Source organism: Muntiacus reevesi, chromosome 1 (assembly GCF_963930625.1).
Source record: "Muntiacus reevesi chromosome 1, mMunRee1.1, whole genome shotgun sequence".
NCBI lineage: Eukaryota > Metazoa > Chordata > Mammalia > Artiodactyla > Cervidae > Muntiacus > Muntiacus reevesi.
Genome location: NC_089249.1, coordinates 78,094,410 through 78,121,465, shown reverse-complemented (window position 1 = coordinate 78,121,465; position 27,056 = coordinate 78,094,410). Strand labels below are relative to the sequence as shown.

Sequence of the window (27,056 nt, the reverse complement as noted above, 5' to 3'; positions counted from 1 at the left end):
AATTCCCTGAGACATAGCCCATGCCAGGAAATGCAGAATAAATGTATTTTTGCTGTTCAAACATCCAGAGAGAGGGAGTTTTCCAGTTTGGGATGGAAACGGGGTGAAGAAGCAGAGAGCCACTTGAAAAATTCTCACTCTGTGAATTCCATGCATGAACTAGACTGTCCTGAAGAGAGAAGGAGACTTACTGAGAAATCTCTTTTTGGAGTGAGCTTCTTGGGGAAGTGATCAAAGGCATATGGTTTGGTGCAGACAGGATAGCGGTTCCGGTGGATCTTGTAAAACAGGTGTGCTGACTTGTCAAGCCGATAATCACAGATGTACACATCTTGCTCCTTCACTCCTTTGGGTCTCCCTATGAGGCCAAACATTGTTAAAGAACACTCCCCCTATTTTCCCTTCCCTCACCCTGAGCTGCCCATCACATACCAGTGGGAGAGAACGGAGACTTCCTAACAGGGAAACATGGTAGCTGTTTTGAGAGGGGGAACAAGTAAGCATTTGGTGATTGCAGAAGAAAGGAGACACTGGTGTCAAAGAAAGGGGAAAGGGAATCAAAGAGTGAAAGGGCATTCTACAGGATGGGAAGAGACCAGAAACATACACTGAGTGCTGCAGGAATTTTTGAGAGAACATTTCAGGGGAAAAACAGCACATTATGGGGAAGTTATAAGAAAAGAAAGACACTTCAAATGAGGGAAGCACATTGGTAATGAACACTTTATACAAGGTAGGGATGGAGGAGTCATCAGTAGCATGGAGCTTCAAGCACTTAGTTTTTGCAAGGAATTCTTCTGGACTATTTTGCTGTGATGCTAAGAGAAAGACCTAGGAAACTAAACTGCTTCTAATGATAACTAACATATAGTGAGTTTTACTGTGAGCCATAAACTGGGCTTAGTGATTTTGTAGATTATTTCATTTAATCCTTACAAAACTCTCTAAAATAGATACTAATCCTTATTTTCAGGAGGTTAAATAACTTGCTCAAGGGCACACAGGTAAAAACTGTTGAAACTGGAATCTGAAATTAGATTGATTCTACTGTTAGCACAAACCTTATGAAACTGTTGTGCTTTTTTTGTTCATTTAATGTAGTGAGTTGATGATGGTCGTAAGGATTTTGGAATTGGGGGGAAAGAGTATTAGGGTGGGTGCAAAAGTAACTGTAGTTTTTGCATTGTTGAACTTTGCTGTTTGATACTGAAATACATTCTGAAATGTGGTTATGTTATATATCATTTTAATTCACATTTCTTGCTTTATAGTTTTTTTTGCTAATGACATTACTTGCTGTTTATATTTATTTTATACTAGTGAAGTGATGTTAGACAAAAAAGCAAATTTAAGCAATTTTCTTATTCAAATTCAAAATGGGTCATAAAACAGCAGAGACAACTTGCAACATCAATAACACATTTGGCCCGGGAATTGCTAACAAATGTACAGTGCAGTGGTGGTTCAGAAGTTTTGTAAAGGAGATGAGAGCTTTATTATTTTTTTTAGATGAGAGCTTTAAAAATGAGGAGCACGGTGAGCCAGTGGAAGTTGACAACAACCAAGTCAGAGGAATCATCGAAGCTGATCCTCTTAGAACTACATGAGAAGCTGTCAAAGAACGCAATGTCGACCGTTCTATGGTTGCCAGGCATTTGCAGCAAACTGGAAAGGTGAATAGCTGGATAAGCGGATGCCTCACAAGCTCACTGCCAATCAAAACAACTGTTGCTCTGGAGTGCTGTCTTCTCTTATTCTGTGTAACAACAAAACACTTCTCAGATTATGATGTTGTGATGAAAAGTGGACTTTATATGACAACTGGGGACAACCAGCTAAGTGGATGGATCAAGAAAAAGCTCCAAAGCACTTCCCAAAGCCAAACTTGCACCAAAATAAGGTCACAGTCACTTGTCTGGTGGTCTGATGCTAGTCCGATTCACTACAGCCTTCTGAATCCTGGTGAAACCATTATATCTGAGAGGTATGCTCAGCAAAGTGATAAGATGCACTGAAAACTGCAATGCCTGAAGCTAGCATTGGTCAACAGAAAGGGCCCGATTCTCCATAATGTCGGACTGCACATTGCACAGCCAATGCTTCAAAAGTTGAACAAACTGGGCTATGAAGTTCTGCCTCATCTACCATATTCACCTGACCTTGTGCCAACCAACTACACTTCTTTAAGCATCTCAACAATTTTTTGCAGGGAAAATGCTTCCACAACCAGCAAGAGGCACATTTAATGCTTTCCAAGAGTTTGCTGAATCCTGAAGCACAGATTTTTATGCTATAAGAATAAACAAACTTACTTCTTGTTGGCAAAAATGTGTTGACTGTTACAGTTCCTATTTTGTGAACCTAGTTATAATGATTTAAAAGTCAAAGTCCAAAACCACAATTATGTTTGCACGACCCTAATAACTTATCTTCCCACAAGTATTAATAGAGTGCTAAATACACACTATGAAAAAGATGAATTAAATTAAAAGGAAAATTAACATTTACTGAGTACCAAGCACTAGGTAAAAGGAAGAAAAAACTTTATATAGGTCTCTGAAGCTTCAAAGCCACCCTTGGACAATCTTTTATCAGAGAGAGACTATATGGATGGATCAATGAATGGCAGCCAGGAGCTCATTTTTTAGGTAGTGCAAATCACTTACCTTTACAGTATGTATAAAGATCCAGTACACAGCAGGTCCCCACTACAGCCTCCAAGGGAATGATCTCATAAAGTGGCACTCGAAATAGTTCATTGTGATAAAACCGACGGGATGGAGAGTGGTGGGTTTCATGGGGACGAAAATAATGGTGACCAAAGGCAAACCGTTCCTCTCTTTAAAAAAAAAAAAAGAGAGAAGGGAGAAGTTAAATTATCAAGATTGTAGTGAATATCCAGCACTGCTCGTAGGGTACAGCTTGAAGAAAAGAGATAGGACCTCAACACATACTTTTCATTTTTCCAAAGCTTCTCAATGCGGAATATGTCAAGTTTATCTCGATTAATGTGAGATAACAGTCGATAGGACTGACGGACAGGGTGGCCATCAGGGGTGCGCCGACTATCCCTCATCAGATATACACAGTCACCTAGGAAGGCACAGGAGAAGATTAAAGACACAGAAGGCACAGAACACAGCAGAAGGTTAAAATGATTCCTGTATGAATTACGTTAGGTATTCACTAGTGTGAACCAAGGTCTAAATACAAAGAACTTAAAATCTAAAACAAGAAATACATAACTACAACCAGCAGTATAATGGTGATGGTAATCAATTTGAGACCATGAGAATGACACGAGGGAGGTGGTCTACCTCTTGGAATGCTGTATGTCTTTCCCAGTCCAAAAACTAGCTTTGTAACACTCTGGTCTCTCCAATTTATTTTTAGCATCATGTTTTTCAGTTTTTAAAACACTACCTTAAATATTATTTGGTGGAGATAGATGTATGTAAGCCTAAGTAACTTGAGGATATAAAAAAACCTATATTCTATTGCTGTTAAAGGTCATATGGAGACAAGGACTATTATGCAGACAGCAGATACTCCCTACTGTTCAGAAAGGTCAGCTTTGGCAAGTAGAGTCAGCTTCTGTGTATGCACCTTGACGAAGCAGCAGGTCATCTCGGAGCAAACAGATGAAGTAGACACAACCAGGTTGCGTGTAGTGGGGCCGAGGGATCATGGGTACCTCCTGGTAAGAGCAGAAAGCCAAGAGATAAGGGCTGTGACTACTATTTCCAGCCTCTCTATTTAAGAGAAGAAGAACTAGAACCTAGAATCTCTAACCAATTAAGACTTACTGCTTAGTCATTTCAATACAGCACAGATATTAAAAAAGGTGACTGCAATCAAGAGTTTTTAAACTTAAAAAAGTGAACACAGAGGACAAACTTGACAGACTAAATATCCCCAACTATACCTTATGGAACACTAATTCTTTAGTTGCTCTGTGCCATGTAAAGGGCATCTGTAAATGTGTGAAGGGGGACTTTGTCACAATGACTGGAGGAAGCTATACTAGGACTTAGTGCCCAAGGGCCAAGAAAGCCTAACATTCTGCAATGTAAACCTCACAACATTGAAGAGCGGTCCACTCAAAATGACAACAGCACCACTGTTAAGAAATATTGCCTAAATATCTCCTTTTATAGAAGAGCACACATATAAACATGGCAGAGCCAAGAAAAAAACCCATTTAATAACTGGGCAAGTTACCCAACCTACCAACTCTCTTAAACAATGGCCTTAACGACTTCCCTGGTGGTCTAGTGGTTAAGAATCCTCCTGCCAACACAGGGGACATGGGTTTGTTCCCTGCTCCAGGAAGATTCCACATGCTGTGGAACAACTAAGCCTGAGCTCTACAATTGTTCAGCCTGCACTCTAGAGCCAAAAAGCTGCAACTACTGAAGCCCGCAGGCCCTAGAGCCAGACAAGAGAAGCCAACAAGAGAAGCTACTGCAATGAGAAGTCTGCACACCTCAACGAAAGAGGAGCCCCTGCTTGCTGCAACTAGAGAAAGCCCATATGTAGCTACAATGACCCAGCATGGCCAAAACAAAACAAAACATGGGGCTGAGACTAACTTTTTCCAGACTCTGAGTCCAGAGCTCTTTTCCTTAAATGCTGCTTAAAATAAGTGATATTTAGAGTATACAAGTTCTAAACTTTGTAAGCTACTTCTTTTATGGATAGTAGACAGTGTTTATAAAAACCATGGTTTTTATACAGTATCATTTCTTTCATAGATTTCTAAGTATTCTTCCTTTTGTCCCACTCCTGAGAAAAGAAAGGGCAGAATTATTACCTTCAATATAAAGTGTAAGAAATTGTAAGAAAGGCTAGAGAGGCTGAATAACTTATCAAAGGAAATTCAGTGCATTAGGAACAGGGCAGATAAAATACCATGTGCCACTTCTCCCACTTTTAGATTAGAGTATTATCAGGAGGCAACTTACTCTGTCCACAGGCCTCGGGTCACACTGCTCACAAAGGTAGTGTTCCACATCTGAGTTCACTCCCATACAGTCACAGTGCTGCCATACCTGCAGAAAAAAAAAGAAGTGTATGTGTATGTAGGGAGTTAAGACTCACTGAGAGAAGTCTTGGGGATTAAGAATAAAAAAAATCTGTGGGAGTTCCCTGGCAGTTCAGTGGTTAGGAATCAGCACTTTCACTGCCATGGCCTGGGTTCAATCCCTGGTTGGGGAACTAAGATCTTGCAAGCTGCAGCAAAACAAAAAAAATAAAGAAAAGCAACAGGACAGGGTAAAGTAAAACAGGAACTAAGGGTTAAGGAATTAAGTAAGAAATTAGAGATAAATGGTAAAGTAGGAGGAAAGAAGAATGAGGACTTATCTGAACATAGGTATACAAACTATTTATAATACATGAATCTGGGCAAACAAAATAAGGAGATGGATAGAGAACAGAAGGATGAATGAATACAGTACCAAGCTATTACTTACAAAGTAATATGTATCAACAATACAGCCACTGTGAAAGGCTTTACAGTTACCAAATGTTTTTACTGATTCTTATCTGATTATATTCTCCTAACAATCCTATGTGTTACTCATAGTTCCATTTTACATAAGGTAATGAGTTCAGATGTATCAAATGGGGATACTAGGGCTCAAATCCAGGCCTTGACTCCTTCATCAGGAGCTCTATATACTGAATTCCATTTACATTAATGCTATATTGAGTGTAGTACCCCTAGTGTTTTTCAGGTAAAGCACTACCTTAAATATTATCATTCTTATTGATCCAGACTACATCAGAAGTGTGCAGTGGAAAGTAGGCACATAGAACAGGAGGTAGGAAAAAGAAGGGGAAGAAAAAATGAAAGAGAAAGATAAAAAAGGAGAAGGACAATATGGTGAAGAGTAAGGGATAACAGAAACTGAGGCAGAGTTAAAGTTCATAAATAGCCTGCCAAGCAAAGGCAAAAGAGGCAGGGGCTGACGCTCTGACAGTCACCACACTCATGAGGACGAGGCCTCTGCTTCACCTCTTGACCCTCACCATGCACTTGTCACACTGGATCATGAGGCCTTCATCCTTGTAGAGGCCACAGATACAGCGGATAACATCGTCATCCTTCTCATGCCCATTCTCCTTCTCAGAGACTGAGGTCTCACTGCTGTCTGCCTCACTTGCTGTCTCTCCCACAATCTCATCAATTTGGGCTGATGCCTCATGCCGGGCATTGTAATAGGCTTTTCGTAGGCGGCAAACATCTCTTCCAACTGGGGATTTACGCCCGTAGTACTTCTGAAGAAAGCAGGAGAAAGAAATCATGTTTTGCTTAAAAATATACCTGAAGAGGTGCCAGGATTTTCTTTATCTTCCCATTTGGTTAATACATTTTTAATACCATCAAATATAGGTGCCAGACAATTGAAAACAACTTAAATTCAACTAAAATGAATTAAAATTAGAATCTGCATGGTAATTTTCCCATTTGCTCTACTGCTCTGTCATTCAACTCCTGTCACAGACCTTACTGTCCACAAGGATAATTATGGAACATGGTTAAGTACCATGGAACATGATTAAGTACCACAAGAATAATGTGGAAAATCTCTCCATTTACCTTTGTCTTATAGATACTAAGGACATAAAGCTACAAGTCTAAATATATTTGGAAGCTGGGTTCAGGAGAAAGCATGTCACAAATCAAGACTGCTCCAATTCTTCTCCCATCTGTCTTTCTTTCATTTCTTCAGTTTCAATTCCTCTGTCATCTAGTAGTCTCTTTTGACCTTCAAACACCTCTCCAAGGTATTTCAAAATCACTGAATAATATCCTCTACGTATCATACAATATTCTACATCTTCTTCTTTATATCAATTCAAGCCCACCTCTCCTCAAATGAGCTTCACCTATTCTACAATATATTAGCGTACTATATGCCGATTCATCCTTAAGATATATATTTATTTGCCTATATATGTTTCTGTGTATTTCACATATACTTATTGAGTAGAGCCTACAGATACGACTTAAATGTAGCAAAATGTCTACTACGTAAATGTAAAGGTTCAATACGAAACTAAGTTTTTACAAAAATTGGTTTGGGAATATGATTTAACCTTTCATTCTAGTCATATTATTATCTCCATTTATTATATCGCCAATATTTAGAAAACTATAACCCTATGGCAACCTACTCCAGGATTCTTGCCTAGAGAATCCCATGAACAGAGGAGCCTAGTGGGCTACAGTCCATGGGGTTGCAAAGAGTCAGACAAGACTGAAGTGACTTAGCAGGCACACAGCAAGGCACTTCAAGTAAGCAGAATTTACCCTAAGGGTACTTGATAAAAATTGTTGCCTTTCTTAATCAGAAATATGAAGGATGCTAGGAGAAGAGGGTAAAAGTCTTAAACTTGTAGAGTAGATCTCTTCAGAACAAACTTCTTAAATCTGTGTTTGAAGTCAGTGAAAAATACCTCCGCATTCCGAAAGACCTTGAGCATGTCAGCATCAAAAGCCTCCACTGTCTTATAATAACCAATGAGGATCTGCTTCTCTATGGTGGAAAGATCTAGAGGATCAGAGATCTTCTCATAATAATCAGCATTCCTGGAACATAAAGCCAGGGTGTCAATCTGGTACACTTAGGACTCTTCTAAAAACTCAGACAATTCCCACATATGTGAACTTACTTTTTCTTCGGGGGTAGGTTCAAAAGTGGTGCTGCCAGTGATTGTCGGGAAGAATCTACAAAAAAATGCAAGGTTTAGTAGATGGACTCTACAGGGAGGCAAGTATTAACTCCTAACTGAAAAAGTAGAATCCCCAAAATTTAAAGTTAGAAAAAAAAAAAATCTAAGTTTTTTTTTGGAGATCAGTGAAAAATGAAAAGACTTTTCAGAAATGTGGGTAGTTAAAGGCAGAGATCAAAAGATGCATTCAGGATAACATGGAATATGAAAGATACAGTATGTGTGTTTATGTGTGTGTGTGTGTGTGTGTGTGTGTGTGTGTATATATATATATACTTGAAATGTAAAATAGCATTAGCTGGGTAATGAAAACTTTCTAAGAAAAATGAGATATGGGAACTTAACGCGGCAGCTAGGATGCTTAAGGCAAATTCCTACTCAATTACATTCAAAAAATGTTTTTCAGTTCTTACTATTTGCCCACAGTTAATATTGGTTTGGATTCAACTAGATTCCAGATAATGAATAATTCAGTACTGTAAATATATTCTGGAATCCATCTTCTTGCAACAGTTGGTCTGTATTACAAAAATAAAATTCATATTGTGGGGCGGCTTCTCACTTGCTCTCTTACTTTCTAATAACTCACTACACAGAGAGAAAAAGCCTATTGTTTCATGCCTAGAATATAATGACATACAGATACATCTACTGCAATTTCATATTAGATCAGATAGGGCTGGTTGAGAACACAGAGTGTGATCTTTAGGGAGTGTAAAGGGAACAGGTGTCACAAAACTTTACATATTAGGATAGGTTGGTCTGCCCTTTCCTCTATGCTGAGGTTAACAAATGGCAAAAAAAACCACTAAAATATGAAGATAAATAGTAGACAGAGAAAGAAAAGAGAAAGAAACCCAAATTCTTCAGGTTAGGGAAGGAAGGAAGCAAAAGTTGATGGCTGATTTTAACAACCATAACAAAAGACTCAGAGATACAGAGAAGAAATTAGTGATTACCAGTAAGGAGAGGGAATGGGGGAGGGGTAATATAGGGGCAGCAGATTAAGACATACAAAATATTATGTATAAAGTGAGCAACAAGGATATATGGTACAACACAAGAATATAGCCAATATTCTATAACTGTAAATGGAGTATAACCTCTAAAAATTATGAATCTCTATACTGTACTTCTGTAACTTACATAATATTGTACATCAATTATACTTCAATTATAAAAAAGAAATAGAAAAAAGTTGAAGGCAAAAGCAGAATAAAATTTCTCATTTTAAATATCTACAAATTTTGTGGTTAGAAAAAGTCATGTGCATTACCAAACTACGGACCTAAACTGAAAACTCTCCCCTTCTCCACCCTCTCCCCTAACACAAATCCAAGAGATGTATTTTTTTTTTTCCCCCAAGAGATGTATTTTAGAAAAGGAAAAGAGTGGGGTAAATGTTTGCATGAAAATGCTTCAAAAGTAATTTACTTGTAACTTTATATCCTTTCCTTAATGTAGAAAGGGCCTGTGAACCCTCCAAAATATATGAAAAATTAGGTATATAATATTTTTCTGGGGTAAGAGTCCACAACTTTATTCTCAAAGATAACTGTCAATCGTCTGATTGACAGATAAGAACCACTGATGTCATACATTTTTAATACCTTTTTCTTAAATTGCTAATTCACTGCCTCATTCAGGAAAATTATATTCAAAAGAAAGACCTACTTCTATCCTACAGCTAAAATATGTGATTTTTAAATATAGTGCTTAACTATGATAACATTCCAATAAATACAAAAAATTAACCTATTAACAGCCAAGGATTCAGAGACAACAAACCCTGAAGACTGGGATCAGCCCTCCAGGTCTGCACTCTGACAAGGAGAGCACCAAGTAAACCTGGCTCACAGTCCTGAACTGTCATGCGCTCCTGGTCTTGGATATCTCAGGAGAAGACAGTGATATAATTTTTTTAAAAAGCTCATAAGAAAGAATTTGGGGTACCTTTATAAGAGATTATGCCATCACAGATCTCTTTGAAGATCTGGGCTAGGCGAGCTGCCCGAGCTACCTCAATGTTTTCCTCTGCTGCCGCCAACCGTCTTGTTCGAACAGATCGAGCAGTCTGCAGGGCAGAGAACTGGGTCATGAAGACATCTGGAAGGATACAGTAAAAATTAGTTTCAGGAAAAGAGGAGCTCAATGTGGCTTTCTCTTCTGTAATGGATTCCTGCTATTTTCTCTATTTTCCTTGAAGTGACTAAGCAGATTACTGGTTATGGAGTTCGTTCTTTCCTCCTTAAAGAAAAATAAGAAAACACCGGGTTTACTAGAGAGACAAATCCTACAATTTATAGAGGGATCTTACTAATGGCCAGATCCAACAGAGTATAGTAGTTCCAAGTCTGGGTTTCAGATATGTGTGTCTGCTTTTGAATTCTGGTCTCACGTCTGATTTGGGGAAAGATACTAAACTCTGTGTCTTAGCTTCTCAACTATAAAATGAGAATAGTGGTAGTACAGGCACTTCAGAGATACTGCAGATTTGGTTACAGAATACTACAATAATGTGAATACTGCAAAAAAAAGAGTCACACAGAGATTTTTGTTTCCCAATGCATGTGAAAAAAGTCTTTATACTGTAGTCTATTAAGTGTGCAATAGCATTATGTCTAAAAAACCAACATATATACCTTAATTAAAAAATACTTTATTGCCAAAAAACGCTAAACATTATCTGAGTCTTCAGAAAGTTATAATCTTTTTGCTGGTGGAGGTTGTTGACTTGACATTGATAGCTGCTGACTGATCAGGGTGGTGGCTACTGAAGGATGGGGTGGCTGAGGCAATTTCTGAAGACAAGACAGCAATGCAGTTTGCCACATCTTTGGTTCTTTCTTTTATAAATGATTTCTCTGCAGCATGCAATACTCTTTTTTTTCTTCATGCAATGCTCTTTGATAACATTTTATCCATAGAACTTACTTCAAAATTGAAGTCAACCTTTTCAAACCCTGTTGCTGCCCCTGCCTTAGTAACTAAGTTTATATAATATTCTAAATCCTTTGTGCCATTTCAGCAAAATCTTCACAGCATCTTCACCAGGAGTAGACTCCATCTCAAGAAGTCACTTTCTTTTGCTCATCCATAAGAAGGAACTCCTCATCCATGAAAATTTTACCACAATATTGCAGCAGTTCAGTCACACCTTCAGGTCCCCCTTCTAATTCTAGTTCTCTTGCTGTTTCTACCACATCTGCAGTTTACTTCCTACACTGAAGTCTTGATCCCCTCAAAATCATCTATGAGGTTTGGACATGACTTCCAAACTCCTATTAATGTTGATATTTTGACCTCTTCCTGTGAACCACGAATATTCTTAATGGGCTCTAGAATCTTTTCCAGGTTTTCAATTTTCTTTGCCCAGATCCATCAGAGGTTCAGTATCTGTGCAGCTGTAGCCTTATGAAATGTATTTCTTAGATGATAAAACTTGAATATGGAAATTACTGCTCAATCCACAGGTTGCAGAGTGGATGTTGCACTTGCAGGCATGAAAACAGTATTAATCTCATTGCACTCCTCCATCAGAGCTCTCGGGTGATCAGGTACATTGTCAATGAGCAGTGGTATTTTGAAAGGAAATAATTTTTCTTGAGTAGTAGGTCTCAATTGAGGGCTTAAAATATTCAGTAAACCACTTTGTAACAGATGCGCTATTGTTTAGATTCTGTTGTGGCTCAGTTGGTAAAGAATCCACCTGCAATGTGGGAGACCTGGGTTTGATCCCTGGGTTGGGAAGATCCCTTGGAGAAGGGAAAGGCTACCAACTCCTGTATTCTGGTCTGGAGAATTCCATGGACTGTAGTCCGTGGGGTCGCAAAGAGTCGGACACTACTAAGCAACTTTCACTTCATTTCTTTAAAACAGCAGAGGCAAAGTAGATGGCATCTTTCAGTATTAGGCTATTTCATCTACACAGAAAATCTGTTGTTTAGTGTAGCCACCTTTGTTAATGATCTTAGCCATATCTTCTGGATAACTTTCTGTAGCTTCTACATCAGAACTGCCTGCTTCACCTTGTACTTTGATGTTATAGAGTTTTCCTTAAACCTCATGAACTAACCTCTGCTAGCTTCAGTCTTTTCTTCTGCAGCTTCGTCACATCTCTAGGCCTTCATAGAACTGAAGACAGTTCTGGATTAGGCTTTGGCTTAAGAGGATGTAGTGGCTGGTTTAACTTTCTATCCAGACCACTCAAACTTTCTCCGTATCAACAATAGAGCATAAAATTTTGTAAAGCAATTATCCTTTAATAAAATAAAAAGAAAAAACCAAAAAACCAACAACAAAAAAAACCCAAAATAGGGCAATTTAACTTTCTTATCATTTGTGTGTTCACTGGAGTGGCACTTTTAATTTCCTTCAACAACTTTTCCTTTGTATTGACAACTTGGCTAACTGGTGCAAGAGACCTAGCTTTTAGCATGTCTTGGCTTAGGCATGCCTTCTTCACTAAGCTTAATCATTTCCAGCTTTTTTTAAAATTTCTAGCTTTTGATTTAAAGTGAGAGACGTGCAACTCTTCTTTCACTTGAATACTTAGGGCCCACTGCAGGGTTATTAGTTGGCTTAATTTCAATACTATTGTATCTTAGGTGTTAGGGAAGCCCAAAGATAGGGAGAGAGCCAGGAGATGGGGTGTGGTTGGGTGGAGGGTAGCAGAGAAAGGCTAGCCAGCCAGAGCAGTCAGAACACACACAACATTTATTAACTTCATGGTTTGAGGTGCCACTAAGCCATTACAACACTAACATCAATGATCACTAATCACAAATCACTGTAACAAATAATGAAAAAGTTTGAAATACTGTGAGGATACAAAGGGACAGAATGCTCTTGGAAAAATGGCACTGTAGACTGCTCCAAACAGGGTTGCCACAAAACTTAATTTGTAGAAAACTGTATCTGCAAAGTACAGTAAGCACAGCATCTGTACTTCCCTTGAGAGGTAATCTGTGTAGATTAAATGGAATAACCCTTTAATATGTTTTAGCTCAGTGCCTGACCTATAATAAATACTCAGCAAATAACTCCTGTTATTTTCAGAAGACTTGAACTAACTGGAAAGTAAGTTCACAGAATCTGTGCCAATCAAATCACTGAGCAGATATAAGATTTTGGGCAAGTTCCTAAGTCGATCTAGTCCCCACCCAACATGTCGCTCACACACCATGCAGACTGCTTCTACTTTTCCCCCTGGTATCTTGTGCTGCTTGCAGGATCTTAGTTCTCTGAACTTGGATTAAACCTGGGCCCTGGCAGTGAAAACACCAAGTCCTAACCACTGGACCACGAGGAATTCCTTGCTTCTTTTTGAGGGAAAGAAGAGTAAATGAACAGTATGAGGGGAATTCCCTTGTGGTCCAGTGGTTGGGACTCTGTGCTTTCACCGAGTAAGGCATGAGGTTTGATCCCTGTTCGGTTGGGGAACTAAGATCCCTCAAGCTGAAGGGTGGTGTGGGGAAAAAAAAAAGAGCATGAGCTTTTAATACTTAATTTTCAGTTAGAAAGGATGCTTGGATGTATAAAATTTTCTGCTTAAGGTCTGTTCTGCATACCAGATCTGAACTCTGGAGTACTGGTACATTATTCACTCATGAAAGTCAGAAAAAGAAAATCTGAACATCTCTGTATAACGCTGATCTGAATGTAGAGGAAAACAAAGTATTGAAATTAACACTAATATCATTTTCTCCTGCATTTGGCATCACCGTTTATCCTGTCTGCAAGTTATTTTCTAGGTAGGAAAGGATCCTAAACACAAAGGATCCATTATATCTAGTAATTTTAAGACTGTAGGTGATGTCTGGAAGGCTGGTGGAAGGGGTTTCTTCCTATTCCTTAGAGTAGAGACAAAGAAGTTAAGTGTTGGGATGGAAAGGTTATGGTGGACTGATACCTGAAAACTAGTAAGAATGTCTCCTGGTCCTTACCAGACTTGATGTTCCCATCATCTCGGCAAATGCCATTCCAACGTGTATATAATGATGCTGAATGAATATTATCACTGGTGTGCTTTACTTCCTCCTGTTTTTGCCGAATCTTCTCCCAGTTTCGGACCAGGAACACATGATGCTTTAATACAAAGTTTCTATAAGGAAGGAAGAAAGGAGCTCCTTTATTCATCCATCCAATGAACATTAACTAGTAGTTTACTCTATGTAAGCTGCTGGTATGATGATATAAATGCTTATCAGTGAAATCAGCTATTTTAAGGAGAACTACATATGGAGAAACATTACTCAGTTTTGCATCTTGATTTTTTTCACGTAACACAAAACATTTCTCTATAATATTTACAAATATCTGACAAACATCACCTAAAAGCTGCAACAATTTTGGCAACTGAAGCATGCTGACTTGAAGGTACAGCTTTATGCAGTATTTGTAGAATTCTAAAGGAATTTGCCAAGATGAAGTATAGGCTTAGGGTCAGCTGTAACAAGAACTGGACTGTCAGATGTAGGTAAAGATATTTAAGATGGATAGGCACTGGGCAAACCATGTTAGGTACACTGCTACTGCATGGGATCTCTAAACTTAAATGAGTTATATGCATCTTGATTAACTTTACACAATTTTGATGATTCCATAATTTGATTTTCACTCTAACACACATGTAAACAGATGGGACCTTAAGTCTCAAACTATGAGCCTCAGTAAAGGGAGGCTAGACTAATTTTATAGTTCCTGACTTTAGCTGCACATTGAGATCACTTGGGGAGTTGTACAGACTATTGATACCTGGGTTCCACTTCTGAAAATTCTGATGTAAGTGGTTTGAAGTGTGGCCTGGGCGTAAGGAGTTTTAAAAAGCTCCCTAAGCTGCTATGCAGCTAAAGAAGAGACCACTGGACTTCTCTCTTACTGAAATGTAAAATTTCTATGATTCAAAGTGAAATAGGATGAAAGGGGCTAAAATTATAGTAAAGTTATAGATAAGGATGAACTTGCTAAGATATTGGAATACATAGTCAGGGAGGATGCAGGAAATGTCCCAAGACAATTTGAAAAACAGAACACACACATTTGTTTCTCTTACTTCAGACATGGACAAATATCTCAATATAGGGAAAAGCAAAGATGACTACTAAAGATCCTTTTTATTATCAACGAAACAGGGATTCTTAATCTCTTCTGTGCCATGCATTCCTTTGGCAGTCTGGTGAAGCACATGTAATCCTCTCAATGATATTAACTAAAAGTATTTAAAATTTTAAGAAACTTCTAGTATACAGGATTAAAAGGAAACTGAATAAACTGAGACACAGTTTGCAGAATATTAAACAAAAACCCTGAAGTTATGATATAGAAATGAACATTAATTTTTAACACATAACAAGATCTAGTGGTGGGTTTAATAACTACAGTAATTTTAAGGTAGAGATGAGTATGAACGATATTTTGAGTTATCTGTAACGCCTATAACATGATATGAAAGTGCAAATATTGGTGACAAACTCATAGAAACTGAAACTACTATATATACACACATACATCTTTTTCTTTGGCCTACAGTCACATTTTAATAAAAAGTTAAATTTCAGTTAGAAATTAGTTCCTTCCTCCACCCAAGTTCAGCCTGAATGCTTGTTTAAGGTCTTCCTGCAAAAAACAAATGTCTCAACTATATACATGTTTAATAATTTTTAAACTGTCAAGCAAGTCACATAATTTAAAGAGCGTAGATAAGAAAATTTTCTTTTTACCTCTCCCGATTGGACATTGGCTTCATTTGTAATTGAGGGGTCAACCTTGTTGGAGTGTTGATGTTTTCACTGGGTTCCTCAGAGAGGTGGCCTCTCTAAAAAACAGATGGATTAGATTGCAGGAAAAACATCATAAATCACCTCAAAGAATATGAAAACCACTCTAAAGATGCCACCCTCTGGTACATCCCTTACTTCAGTAATTGCCTATATGCAGATATTGGGAGAAAATCATGAGATTTATTTACCCTTTTCTTCAGCTTGTGCTTAGACTTCCTTTTCTCTTTTGACCTTCCAGACTTTTTATGTGTGGTCATTGGTTGGCTACTTTTATTGCTGGTGAGTCCATTCATGCGTTGACTCTTGCCCCCAATGATTCCTCGACACTTCTCAAAGCCGCACTTACACAGTTGCTTTGAAGGGAAACAGAATAATGCTTTTAGTCTGTAGTCTAATCTAAAAGTTTAAATAGAATGCCTGAGTATCTGGACACCCAATAATAAGTTTGAATCAAGAAATTTTCACACAGAGGAACACAACTCATTTTGAGTAAAATAAATACAAATAGTTTCCACTGTAGTAGAAAGGAAAGATTAAATTTTGGAAAAACTTCACAAGAAAAATTAAGAACTGACTGGTAATTTAAAAAAAAAAAAAAAAGAACTGACTGGAGACAAAAAATAACTGAGCAGTCTCTTCTACAGAGTTCTGAAAGAATAACTGTGACATATGTACCCTACGTAAGTGAAACAAAGAGTGAATCTTTTCCAATGTATTTCTTAGCGGCTACAAATCAGTAATGTTCACTGAAGGCTCATGTTATATAGAGTACTATTATAAAGTTCAAACTCCCTCTTGAATTTATCATTCTTACCTGTTTTTCAACATTGAAGGAATGAAAGTTGTAATCATAAGTGAGTTCAGTACCAGCTGGCATATCTTTAAGAGCATATAGTCCAATCCGGTACACTCCATTAACAGACCTATAGAGAAAGGGACAAGAGTTAAAGGCAGAGATTCATAATACCACGCCTGAAAACCAGAAAGGTTGGTATACTGATTTCAAATTTGCCTCTGTTTCTGTATCCAATCACTCAAGTTTCCTGGCCAGTCACTGAATCTTTAATCTCTCCTTCGATCTAGTCTGTATAATACTGACAAATAGTCCTAAACCAGTTTTCTGGAAAACATGCTTTCTGCTGTCAAAGGTCAAACTTTTCTTGCTTGGTATTCGAAGTCCTTTTAACATAGGGCATTAGTTTACTTATTAAACAAATTACAATTATTTCCTATGGATGACCCATAAAAGTTTTCTAGTTTCTTCTGATCTCTACCTTTCTAACCTGTACACAAGTGTCTCTTTTGTTCTAGTTTACCTACTTTATTAATAACGCATAATATACTGTTCTAGATGCTTTATAGAGTTAACATATAATTTTAGCTAACATTTACTGAGTGCTTTTTCTCATTTTCTTTTCCATTATAGTTTATCACAGGATACGGAATATAGTTCCCTGTACTATACAGTAGGATTTTGTTGTTTATTTAATTATTTCTGGCTCTGCTGGGTCTTTGTTGCTGCACAGGCTTTTTTCTAGTTGTGGTGAACAGGGGTTGTGGTGTGAGGGCTTCTCATTGCAGTGGCATCTCTTACTGAGGAGCACGGCTCTAGGGTGTGTGGGCTCCAGCAGTTGTGTCTCTCAGGCTTAGCTGTTCCATGGCAAGTGGGATCTTCTTGAGCCGGATGAAACCGGTACCTCCTACATTGGCAGAGAGATTCTCTACCAGTGAGCCACCAGGGAAGCCCTGTTTATTTTATATATAGTAGTTTATAGTTTCAAATCCGTAAGTCCTATTTTATCCTTCCCCATCCCTATCCCCTTTGAAAATTGTAAGACTCTCTATGCCTGCGGGTCTGTTTCTGTTTTATAAGTAAGTTCATTTGTACATTTTAGATGCCACACACGAAAGTGAAGGTGTAAGTTGCTCAGTAGTGTCCAACTCTGCGACTCCATGGACTGTAACCTGCCAGGCTCCTCTGTTCATGGAATTCTCCAGACAAGAATCCTAGAGTGGGTTGCCATTCCCTTCTCCAGGGGATCTTCCTGACCCAGGGATCAAACCCAGTCTCCTGCATTGCAGGCAGATTCTTTACCATCTAAGCCATCAGGGAAGCGCAGATTCCACATATAAGTGATATCATGTGGTATTTTTCTTTCTTCCTCTGACTTGCTTCACATAGTATTATAATCTCTAAGTCCATCCATGTTGCTGCAAATGGCATTATTTCATTCTTTTTTAGGTCTGAGTAGCGTACACACACACACACACACATACACACACACAGCGTATATAAGCACGCATCTTTATTCATTCATCTTAAACAAATTTATTTATTATTATTTATTTATTTATTTTGAAGGAGAACTGCTTTACAATATTGCGTTGGTTTCTGCCATACAGCAACATGAACCAGCCGTAGGTATACATGTCCCATCCCTTGAACCTCCCTCCCACCCCACCCACACCTCTAGGCTGTCACAGCACTGGTTTGAGCTCTGTGAGTCATAACAGCATATTCCCACTAGCGGTCTATCTTACATATGGTGGTGTATACATTTCCATGCCACTTTCTCCATTCGTCCTATCCTCTTCTTCCCCTGCTGGGTCCACAAACCTGTTCTCTGTACCTGTGTCTCCACTGCTGACCTGCAAATTCCACTGATCTCTTGATGAACACTTAGATGGCTTCCATGTCTTAGTTACTGTAAATAATGCTGTTATGAACAGTAAGGTGCATACATTTTTGAATTAAGTGTTTTCTCTAGGTATATGTCAAGGAGTGGGACTGCTGGATCATATGACAACTCTACTTTTAGTTTATTAAGGAACCTCCATACTGTTTTCCATAGTGGCTGCATCAATTTACATTTCTACCAACAGAATAAGAGGGTTTCCTTTCCTCCACACCCTCTCCAGCATTTGATACTGGTAGACCTTTTAATGATGGCCATTCTGACCAGTGTGAGGTGATACCTTGTTGTGGTTTTGATTTGCATTTCTTTAATAATTAGCAATGTTGAGCATCTTTTCAAATGCTTATTGGTCATCTGTACATCTTCTTTGGAGTAATGTATATTTAGGTCTTCTGCCCAACTGATTTTTTTTGTTTGTTTGTAATTGAGTTATATGAGCTGTGTATATATTTTGGAAATGAAGCCCTTGTTGGTTTCATCATTTGCAAATATTTTCTCTCAGTTCCTAGATTGTCTTTTCATTTTGTTTATGGCTTCTTTTGCTGTGCAAGAGCTTGTAAGTTTGATTAGGTCCCATTTATTTATTTTTAGTCTATACCAGTGGTTGGGAAACTACGGAGGCAGGCAAATTCCCCCCAGGTCTTTCTAAATTTTTATTGGCACACAGTCACATTCCAAGATTGCTGACCCTTGTTCCATTCCATAACATTTAAAATTTGATCCTATACTAAAATATATTGTATTTAAAACATGGGGGAGGCATAACTTACACAGAATACAAAATTTTAAATGTATAGTTTGTTGAATTTTATGTATCTCTACACTTGTGTAACCTTTCCCAGTCAGTACCCTCCCCCAAAGAATTGCCACCATTCTAATCTCTATCCCCATAGAGACTATAGTTTCACCTGTTTTAAACTTCAATTAAATGGAATCATACAGAATATACAATATTATGTACAATTATATGCCTATCTTCTTTGACTCAATGTTGCACTCTATTATAGTATACCTTTCTACTGCTGTGTAGTATACCATTATATGAATTAAGCAAAATTTACCCATCTATTTTAATGCTGATAAACAATGGACTATTTTCAGTTTTTAGCTATTATTAAAAAAAAAATTTCTGGGGAATTCCCTGGTTGCCTAACGGTTAGGCTTCTGGGCTTTCACTGCTATGGCCTGGGTTTAATCTTTGGTCAGGAAACTGAGATCCCACAAGCTGCATGACACAGCCTTAAAAAAAAATTTCTGTGCACATTCTTGCACATGTCTTCTTTATTTTTTTGCATCTGTCTTTTTAATATAAACACTCATTTATGTTGGGGATATATTTATGGGTAGGGTTGCTAAGTTACTAGATGTGTTTACTAACTTTGGTAGGTACAAACATCTTTTGTAAGTTGTCATACCAATTTACAGTTCCACCAGCAGTAACAAAACAGACCATTCACATTGTGTTATACCCTTGTTAACACTTTGAATTTTAATATGGCTTAATTAGTATTCCTCTCTGATGACTAAAGATATTAAGCACCTTTTGATTACTGACCACTTTTATACTCTTCTGACATGTCTATTACCTTTTTAAAAAATTGGATTGTCTTTTTCTTACTGATTCACAGATTCTAAATTTCATCCAGAAGTAAGTTCTTTGTCAGATAAACACATTGTAAATACCCCTTTTGCAGTGTATGGTGTGCTTTTACACTCAAAAGTTTCCTTTGGATGAACAGAAATCGTTAATTTTATCAGTTCTTTTATCTTTAGTGCTATTTATAGCTTTTTAAAGATAATTTTATCTATTTCAAGTATATGAAAATATTCTCCAATGTGAAAAGGGAACCCTCTTCCACTGTTGGTGGGAATATAAGTTGGTGAAGCCACTGTGGAAAACAGTATGGAGGTTCCTCTGAAAACTAATTACCACATGATTAAGTAATTCCACTCCTGGGCATATATCCAGACAAAACTATAATCCCTATGTTCATAGCACCACTACCTACAATAACCAAAACATGGCAGCAACCTAAATGTCCACTGATAGATAAATGGGTAAAGAAGATACAGTGTGTACACACACACACACACACACACACACACACACACACACACACACACACACACACAATGGAATACTATTCGGCCCTAAAAAAGAATGAAATGGCATTTGCAGCAACATGGATGCAACCAGAGGTTATCATACTAAATGAAAGAAGTCAGAAAGAGAAAGACAAATACTGTATGATATCATCTATGGATATATGGAATCTAAAATACAACACAAATGAATCTATCTATGCAACAGAAACAGAAACAGGGACATAGAGAATAGACTGGTGGTTGCCAAGGTGGAGGGGAGTACAGAGGACTAGATTGAGAGTTTGGGATTAGGAGATACAAACTGATTTATAAAGAATGGATGAACAACAAGGTCCTAACTATATAGCACAGGGAACTATATTCGATATCCTGTGATAAACCATAACGGAAAAGAAAAAATATATGTATGTATAACTGAGTCACTAAGCTGTAGAGTAGTAATTAACACAACATTGTAATTCAATTATACTTCAATAAAAAGTAAATTTAATAAATATTCTCCCATGTTGCTTACAGAAATATGTGTTGCAATAGTGATATTTAGGTCTAAGACTCATCTAAATTTTTGTGTGTGTACTGACGCAGGAGACTATGACTCTGAACCACTTATTAAAAATCCATCCTTTCCTACCTGACTTGCAGTGGAACCTAAGTCATAAAATTAGGCGACAGTACATTTGTGTGTCTTTATCTGGACTCTCTATTCCTGCTGCTGCTATGTGTGCTCAGTCATGTCTGACTCTTTGTGATCCTATGGACTGTAGCCCACCAAGCTCCTCTGTTTATGGGGTTTTCCAGGCAAGAATATTGGAGTGGGTTGCCATTTCTTCCGCCAGGGGATCTTCCTGACCCAGGGATCAAACCTGTGTCTCTTGCATCTCCTGCACCGGCAGACGAATTCTTTACCACTAAGCCACCTAGGAAGCTCCCTACACTATTCCATTTGTCTATTAACCTAGCCCAAGCAAAAACCTACTCTTTTAATTACTGTACCTCTAGAGTAAGTCTTGAAATTAGTAGTTTAAGTCCTTAAATTTTTTTCTTCAAGATCATCTTACCTTTCTAAGATCCTTCACAATCAGATGTATGTTTTGGAATCAGCCTGTCAATTTCCATAAAAATTGAATTTATAGATCAACCTGGTAAGAACTGACATCTCAAAAATATTGAGATTTATAATCCATAAACATGGTGTATTTCTCTGTTAATTTAGGTGGTCTTTTTTCCCCAATAATGTCTGGTGGTCTTCAGTACTGATGCCCTACAAACTTTCATTAAGTTTATTCTAGGTGACTAATGTTTTATGAAGTGGAAGAGAAGTGGTGACAGTGGATACTCTTATAGAATGTTGTTCATATGAGCCTATTTTTCTTTAACTGGTTAAAACACATGTAACAAAGTTTATAACCTTAACCACTTAAAAATGTACAGTTCAGTGGTATTAAAAACATCCACATTGGACTTCCTTAGTGGTCTAGTGGTCAAGACTACATGCTTCCACTGCAGGGGGCACAGGTTCAATTCCTGATCGGCTAACTAAGATCCCACATGCTGGGAGGTGTGGCCAAAAGAAGAAGAAAAAGGAAACAAAAAAGAACATCCATGCTGTCGTGTAGCTAACTCCACCTTGCAATCCCATCTTTTTGTCCTGTAAAACGGAAACTCTGTCCCTATTAAACAATAACTTTCAAACTCTCCTTCCTCCAGCCTCAGACAACCATTACTCTATTGTCTCTATGATTCTAACTACTTTTAAATATCTCATGTAAGTGGAATCACACAGTAGTATTTGTCTTTTTGTGACTGAATTATTTCACCTAGCATAATGTCCTCAAGGTCTATCTATGTTGAAGAACATTGCAAAACTTCCTTCTTTTTAAAGGCTGAATTTTATTGTATGTAAAACCCAGATTTTCCTTATCCCTTCATCCATTATGGACACCTGGGTTCTTCCACATTTTAGTTACTATGAATAATATTACTAAAATGTGGGGGTGCAGATATCTCTTTGAGAACCTTTCTTTTGGATATACACTCAGAAGTTGGACTGCTGGATTATAGAGTATTTTTAATTTGTTGAGCAACATCCCTACCCTTTCCCACTGCAGATATATCATTTTTATATTCCCAATAGAGCACAAGGGTTCCTATTTCTTAACATCCTTGTCAATACTTATTGTTTTCTGTCATTTACACAGTAGCCTTTCTGAGGGTGTGAGGTAGTATCTTATGGTTTTGATTTGCATATCCTTAATGATCAGTCATTTTGAGTATCTTTTTAGTTATTCATTGGCCATCTGCATATTTTCTTCGGAGAAATATATTAATATATTCAAGTTCTCTGTGCATTCTGAATTGTTTTTTGGTTGTTGAGTTTCAGGGGTTCTCTATATATTCTTGATACTAATACCTTATCAGATATATGACTTGGAAATATTTTCTCCCATCCTGTGGGCAGCCTTTTGATTCTGTGTATAGTGTCTTTGATTTTTTTATCAAGTTCAATTTATTTTTTCTTTGGTTATCTGTGCCTTCGGTGTCATACCCAAAAAATTATTTCCAAGTCCAGTGTTGTGAAGTTTTTGTTCTATGTCTTCTTCAAGTTTTATTGCTTTAGGCCTTACATTTTAGGTTCTTGATTGGTTTGGATTAATTTTTGTACAGTGTTTGGTAAGGGGCCAACTTCATACTTCTGTAGGTGGATACTGAGTATTCCTAGCATCTTTTACTGAAAAGAGTATCCTTTTTTCACTATACAGTTTTGGCACACTTGTAAATGATCACTTGTCCATATATGCAGGGGTTTGTTTCAAGGTTCTTTACTCTATTTAATGGGTCTATATGCCTGTCTCTATGCCTACACTGTACATACTGTTTTGATTCCTCTAACTTTGTAGTAAGTTTTCAAATAAAAAAGTGTGAGTCCTCCACTTCTGCTCTTTTTTAGGATTGTTTTGGTTATTTGGGGGTCCTTTGAGAGTCCATATGAATTTTCAGATAGGTTTTCTATTTCTGGAAAAAAAAATGTCATGGGGATTTTGATAGGAATTACACTGACTCTGTAGATCACTTTGGGCAATATTGCCATTTTAATAAAATCAAATCTTCTTATCTATGAACATGAGATGTGTTACCATTCATTTATGTCTTTAACAATGTTTTATAGCTTTCATTGCACCATTCTTTCACCTCATTAAGTTAATTTTAAGTACTTCATTCTTTTTTTATGATACTGCAAATGGAACTGTTTTTGTAATTTCCTTTTCAAAATGCTCAATGTTTGTATATACAAATGCAACTGCAGAAGACCATATAATATGCAAAGATAATTTTATTCTTCATTTCCAATTTGGATGCAATTTATATCTCTTGTCTAATTTTTTCTGGTTTGAGCTTCCAAAATTGTTACACATGAAAGTGGTGAATGTGGGCATCCTTGTCCTGTTCTTGATCTTAGAGGAAAAGCTTAGTCATTCACCACTGAGTATTATGCTGGCTGTGAGTTTTCATATATGGCTTTCATTATGTTAAGGCAGTCCTATTCCTATTTTGTTGAGTATCTTTATCATGAAAAGGGAGTTGAATTTTGTCAAATGCTTTTTTCCTCCATCAATTGAGATGACCATGTGACTTCTTTTCTCCTTTACTTTCCTGATGTAGTGTATCGCACTGACCAATTTTCCTATGTTGAACAATCCTTGCCTTCCAGGATGAAATTCCAGAGTCACTGCGCATAATTCTTTTAATATGTTGGTGAATTGCTTGTTAGTATTTTGCTGAGGATTTTTTCATCAATGTTCATAACAGGTATTGGTCTGTAGTTTTCTTGGGGAGTCTGCTAAGCTTTGGTATCAGGGTTATGCTTGCTTCATAAAGTCAATCAGGAGGTGTTTCCTTCTCTTCAATTTTTTTTAAAAAAGTTGAGTTGGTACTAATTTGATAGAATTCACCAGTAAAACCATCAAGTCAAGGGCTGTTCTTTGTTGGGAGATTTGTGATTACTGATTCAATATATTTGTTAGTTACAGGTTTATTCAGATTTTTTATTTCTTCATGATTTAGTTGTAGTAGGTTTTGTGTTTCTAGAAATTTGTCCATCTCAACTAGGTTATCAGATTTTTTGGTGTACATCTGTTCATAGTATTCTCTTTTAATCTTTTTCATTTCTGTAGAATTGGTAGTAATGTCCCCACTTTCATTTCATTTCTGAGTTTAGTAATTTGAATCCTTTCTTCTTCATCCCTGTAGCTAAAGGTTTGTTAATTTTATCTTTTTGAAGAACCAACTTTTGGTTTCACTGATTTTCTCTATTGTTTTTTCTATTTTATATTTTATTTATCTCTGTTCTCATTCTCATCTTTATTATTTCCTTCCTTTTGCTAACTTTGGATCTGAGTTGTGCGTGTGCTAAGTTGCTTCAGTAGTCTCCAACTCTTTGTGATCCTACAGATTGTAGCCCGCCAGGTTTCTCTGTCCATGGTTTTCTCCAGTCCTAACTTTAGATTTAGTTTGCTCTTTTTCTAGGTCATTAAGTTGTAAAGTGGGATTCCCTGGTGGCTCAGATGGTAAAGAATCTGCCTCTAATGCAGGGGACCCAGGTTCAATCCCTGGGTTGGGAAGATCCCCTGGAGAAGGAAATGGATCCCACTCTAGTATTCTTGCCTGGAGAATCCCATGGACAGAGGAGCCTGGCATCCATGGGGTCACGAAGAGTTGGACACAAATGAGTGACTAATACTTCCCACTCTAAGTTGTAAAGTTAGGTTGCTAATTTGAGCTCTTGCTTGTTTTTTAATGTAAGCATTTATAGCTATGAATTTCCCACATAGTGCTGCTATTGCTGCATCCCATAGGTTTTTGGTACTTTATGTTATTTTTATTCATTTCTAAGTATTTAATAATTTCCCTTGTAATTTCTTCTCCGACCAACTGGTTGTTTAAAAGTTTGTGACTTTCTAAAGTTTCATGAATTTTCCAGTTTCCTTTATGTTACTGATTTTCTAACTTCCATCTGTTGTGGTTAGAGAAGATAACTTCTATAATATCTAAAGAAGCCACCTGCCAAAGCAGGAGACATGGGTTCAATCTCTGATCCAAGAAGATCCCACATGACGTGGAGCAACTAACCCCTGAGCCACAACTACTGAGCCTGGGCTCTAGAGCCCATGAGCCACAAGTACTGAAGCCTGCACACCCTAGAGCTCAAGGTCCACAAGAAGCGAAGCCACCACAATGAGAAGCCTGCTACCAGAGAGTAGCTCCTGCGCACCAAAACTAGAGAAAAGCCCGTAGCAATGAAGACCGAGCATAGCCAAAAATATAAATAAATAAAAACCTATTGACCTGGTTGGGGAGTTAAGATCCTACCAACCATGCAATGTGGCCTAAAAGGAAAAAAAAAAAAAGAAATCAGTGTCCCAGTGTCCCAGTTTTGGTTCAGTGGTTAAGACTCTGCACTGCTAATGCACGGGGTGTGGGTTCAATCCCTGGTCTGGGTACTATAAGATGCTGCACGCTGTGCGGCATGGCCAAAAAATACAAAAATCTACTGAGACTTAATTTCTGCCTAACAAAATGTCCCATGTGCACTTGAGAAGAATATAAATGCTGTTGTTGTTGGGTGGGGTCTTTGTATTTTTTTTAGATCTAGTTGGTTTATTATGTAAGTTCTCTATTCCTTACTTACCTCTCTGGTTGATCTTTTCATTACTGAGTGGGGAGTTGAAGTCTCCCAATTATTACTGCAGAATTATTTCTCCAACTCTGTCAGTTTTTGCTTCATATATTTTGAAGTTCTGTCATGTGTGTAAATGTTTACAACTGTTATATCTTCTTGCTGAATCTTTTTAAGAAACATATGTCCTTCTTTGTCTCTTTTAACCTTTATGGGTTTAAAGTCTATTTTAGCCACTCCCACTCTCTTTTGGCTACTATCTACTGACATGGAATTTCTTCTTCCATCCTTTAACTTTCAACCTGATTTTGTCTTTGGATCTTAAGTTAGTCTCTTATATACACAGTATACAGTTGGATGATGTATTTTTTGAATTAATTAATTAGGCTGCATCGGGTCTTTGTTGTAGCACATGGGATCTTTTGTTGTGGCACTCGAGCTCACTAGTTGCGGTGAGTGGGCTTAGTTGCCCAGCAGCATGTGGGATCTTAGTTGCCTGATCAGGGATCAAACCTGCAACTCCTGTACTACAAGGTGAGTTCTTAACCACTGGACCACAAGGGAAGCCTCAGGATCATGTGCTTGTAATCTATTCTGCCAATCTTTAAAAAAAAAATTAAGACACAATTGACATAAAATACTATATTAGTTTTAGGTGTAACATAATGATTCATTATATGTATATATTGCAAAATGATCACCACAATGACTCGTTAACATCCATCACCATGCATAGTATCAAATTATTTTCTTGTGATAAGATTTTTAAGATTCGTTCTCTAAGCAAGTTTCAAATATACAATGTAGTATTATTAACTATAGTCACCAGGCTGTACATTACATCCTCAGCTGTTATTTATTTGGACCACCTTCACCTATTTTTCCCAAGCTTGCAAACCCTTACATCTGGCAACTACCAATTTGTATCTATGAGTTTGCTTTTTTCCAAAAGATTCTATACAAGTGAGATCATATGGAACTAGTCTTTCTCTTTGTCTCATTTAACATAACAAGGCAATTGAGTTTGTTACAAATGGCAGTATTTCCTGCATTTCTGTT

The 27,056-nt window shown here is 37.5% G+C and overlaps 1 protein-coding gene across 6 annotated transcripts in view; it reads right to left on the bottom strand.

Moving 5' to 3' along the window:
- The window catches only part of ASH1L (ASH1 like histone lysine methyltransferase), a 201,321-nt gene that overhangs the window by 5,432 nt on the left and 168,833 nt on the right, over positions 1-27,056 (bottom strand). For all 6 annotated transcript variants that reach the window (XM_065902482.1, XM_065902468.1, XM_065902492.1 and 3 more), the window contains 13 exons: positions 16,336-16,444; positions 15,710-15,874; positions 15,462-15,556; positions 13,686-13,843; positions 9,694-9,846; positions 7,681-7,735; positions 7,465-7,597; positions 6,034-6,282; positions 4,965-5,051; positions 3,607-3,697; positions 2,955-3,093; positions 2,667-2,839; positions 192-358 (listed from right to left, as the gene is read on the bottom strand). In XM_065902482.1, coding sequence (XP_065758554.1) covers positions 192-358; positions 2,667-2,839; positions 2,955-3,093; positions 3,607-3,697; positions 4,965-5,051; positions 6,034-6,282; positions 7,465-7,597; positions 7,681-7,735; positions 9,694-9,846; positions 13,686-13,843; positions 15,462-15,556; positions 15,710-15,874; positions 16,336-16,444 — 1,774 coding nt within the window. The remainder of the gene's footprint in view (positions 1-191; positions 359-2,666; positions 2,840-2,954; positions 3,094-3,606; positions 3,698-4,964; positions 5,052-6,033; positions 6,283-7,464; positions 7,598-7,680; positions 7,736-9,693; positions 9,847-13,685; positions 13,844-15,461; positions 15,557-15,709; positions 15,875-16,335; positions 16,445-27,056) is intronic.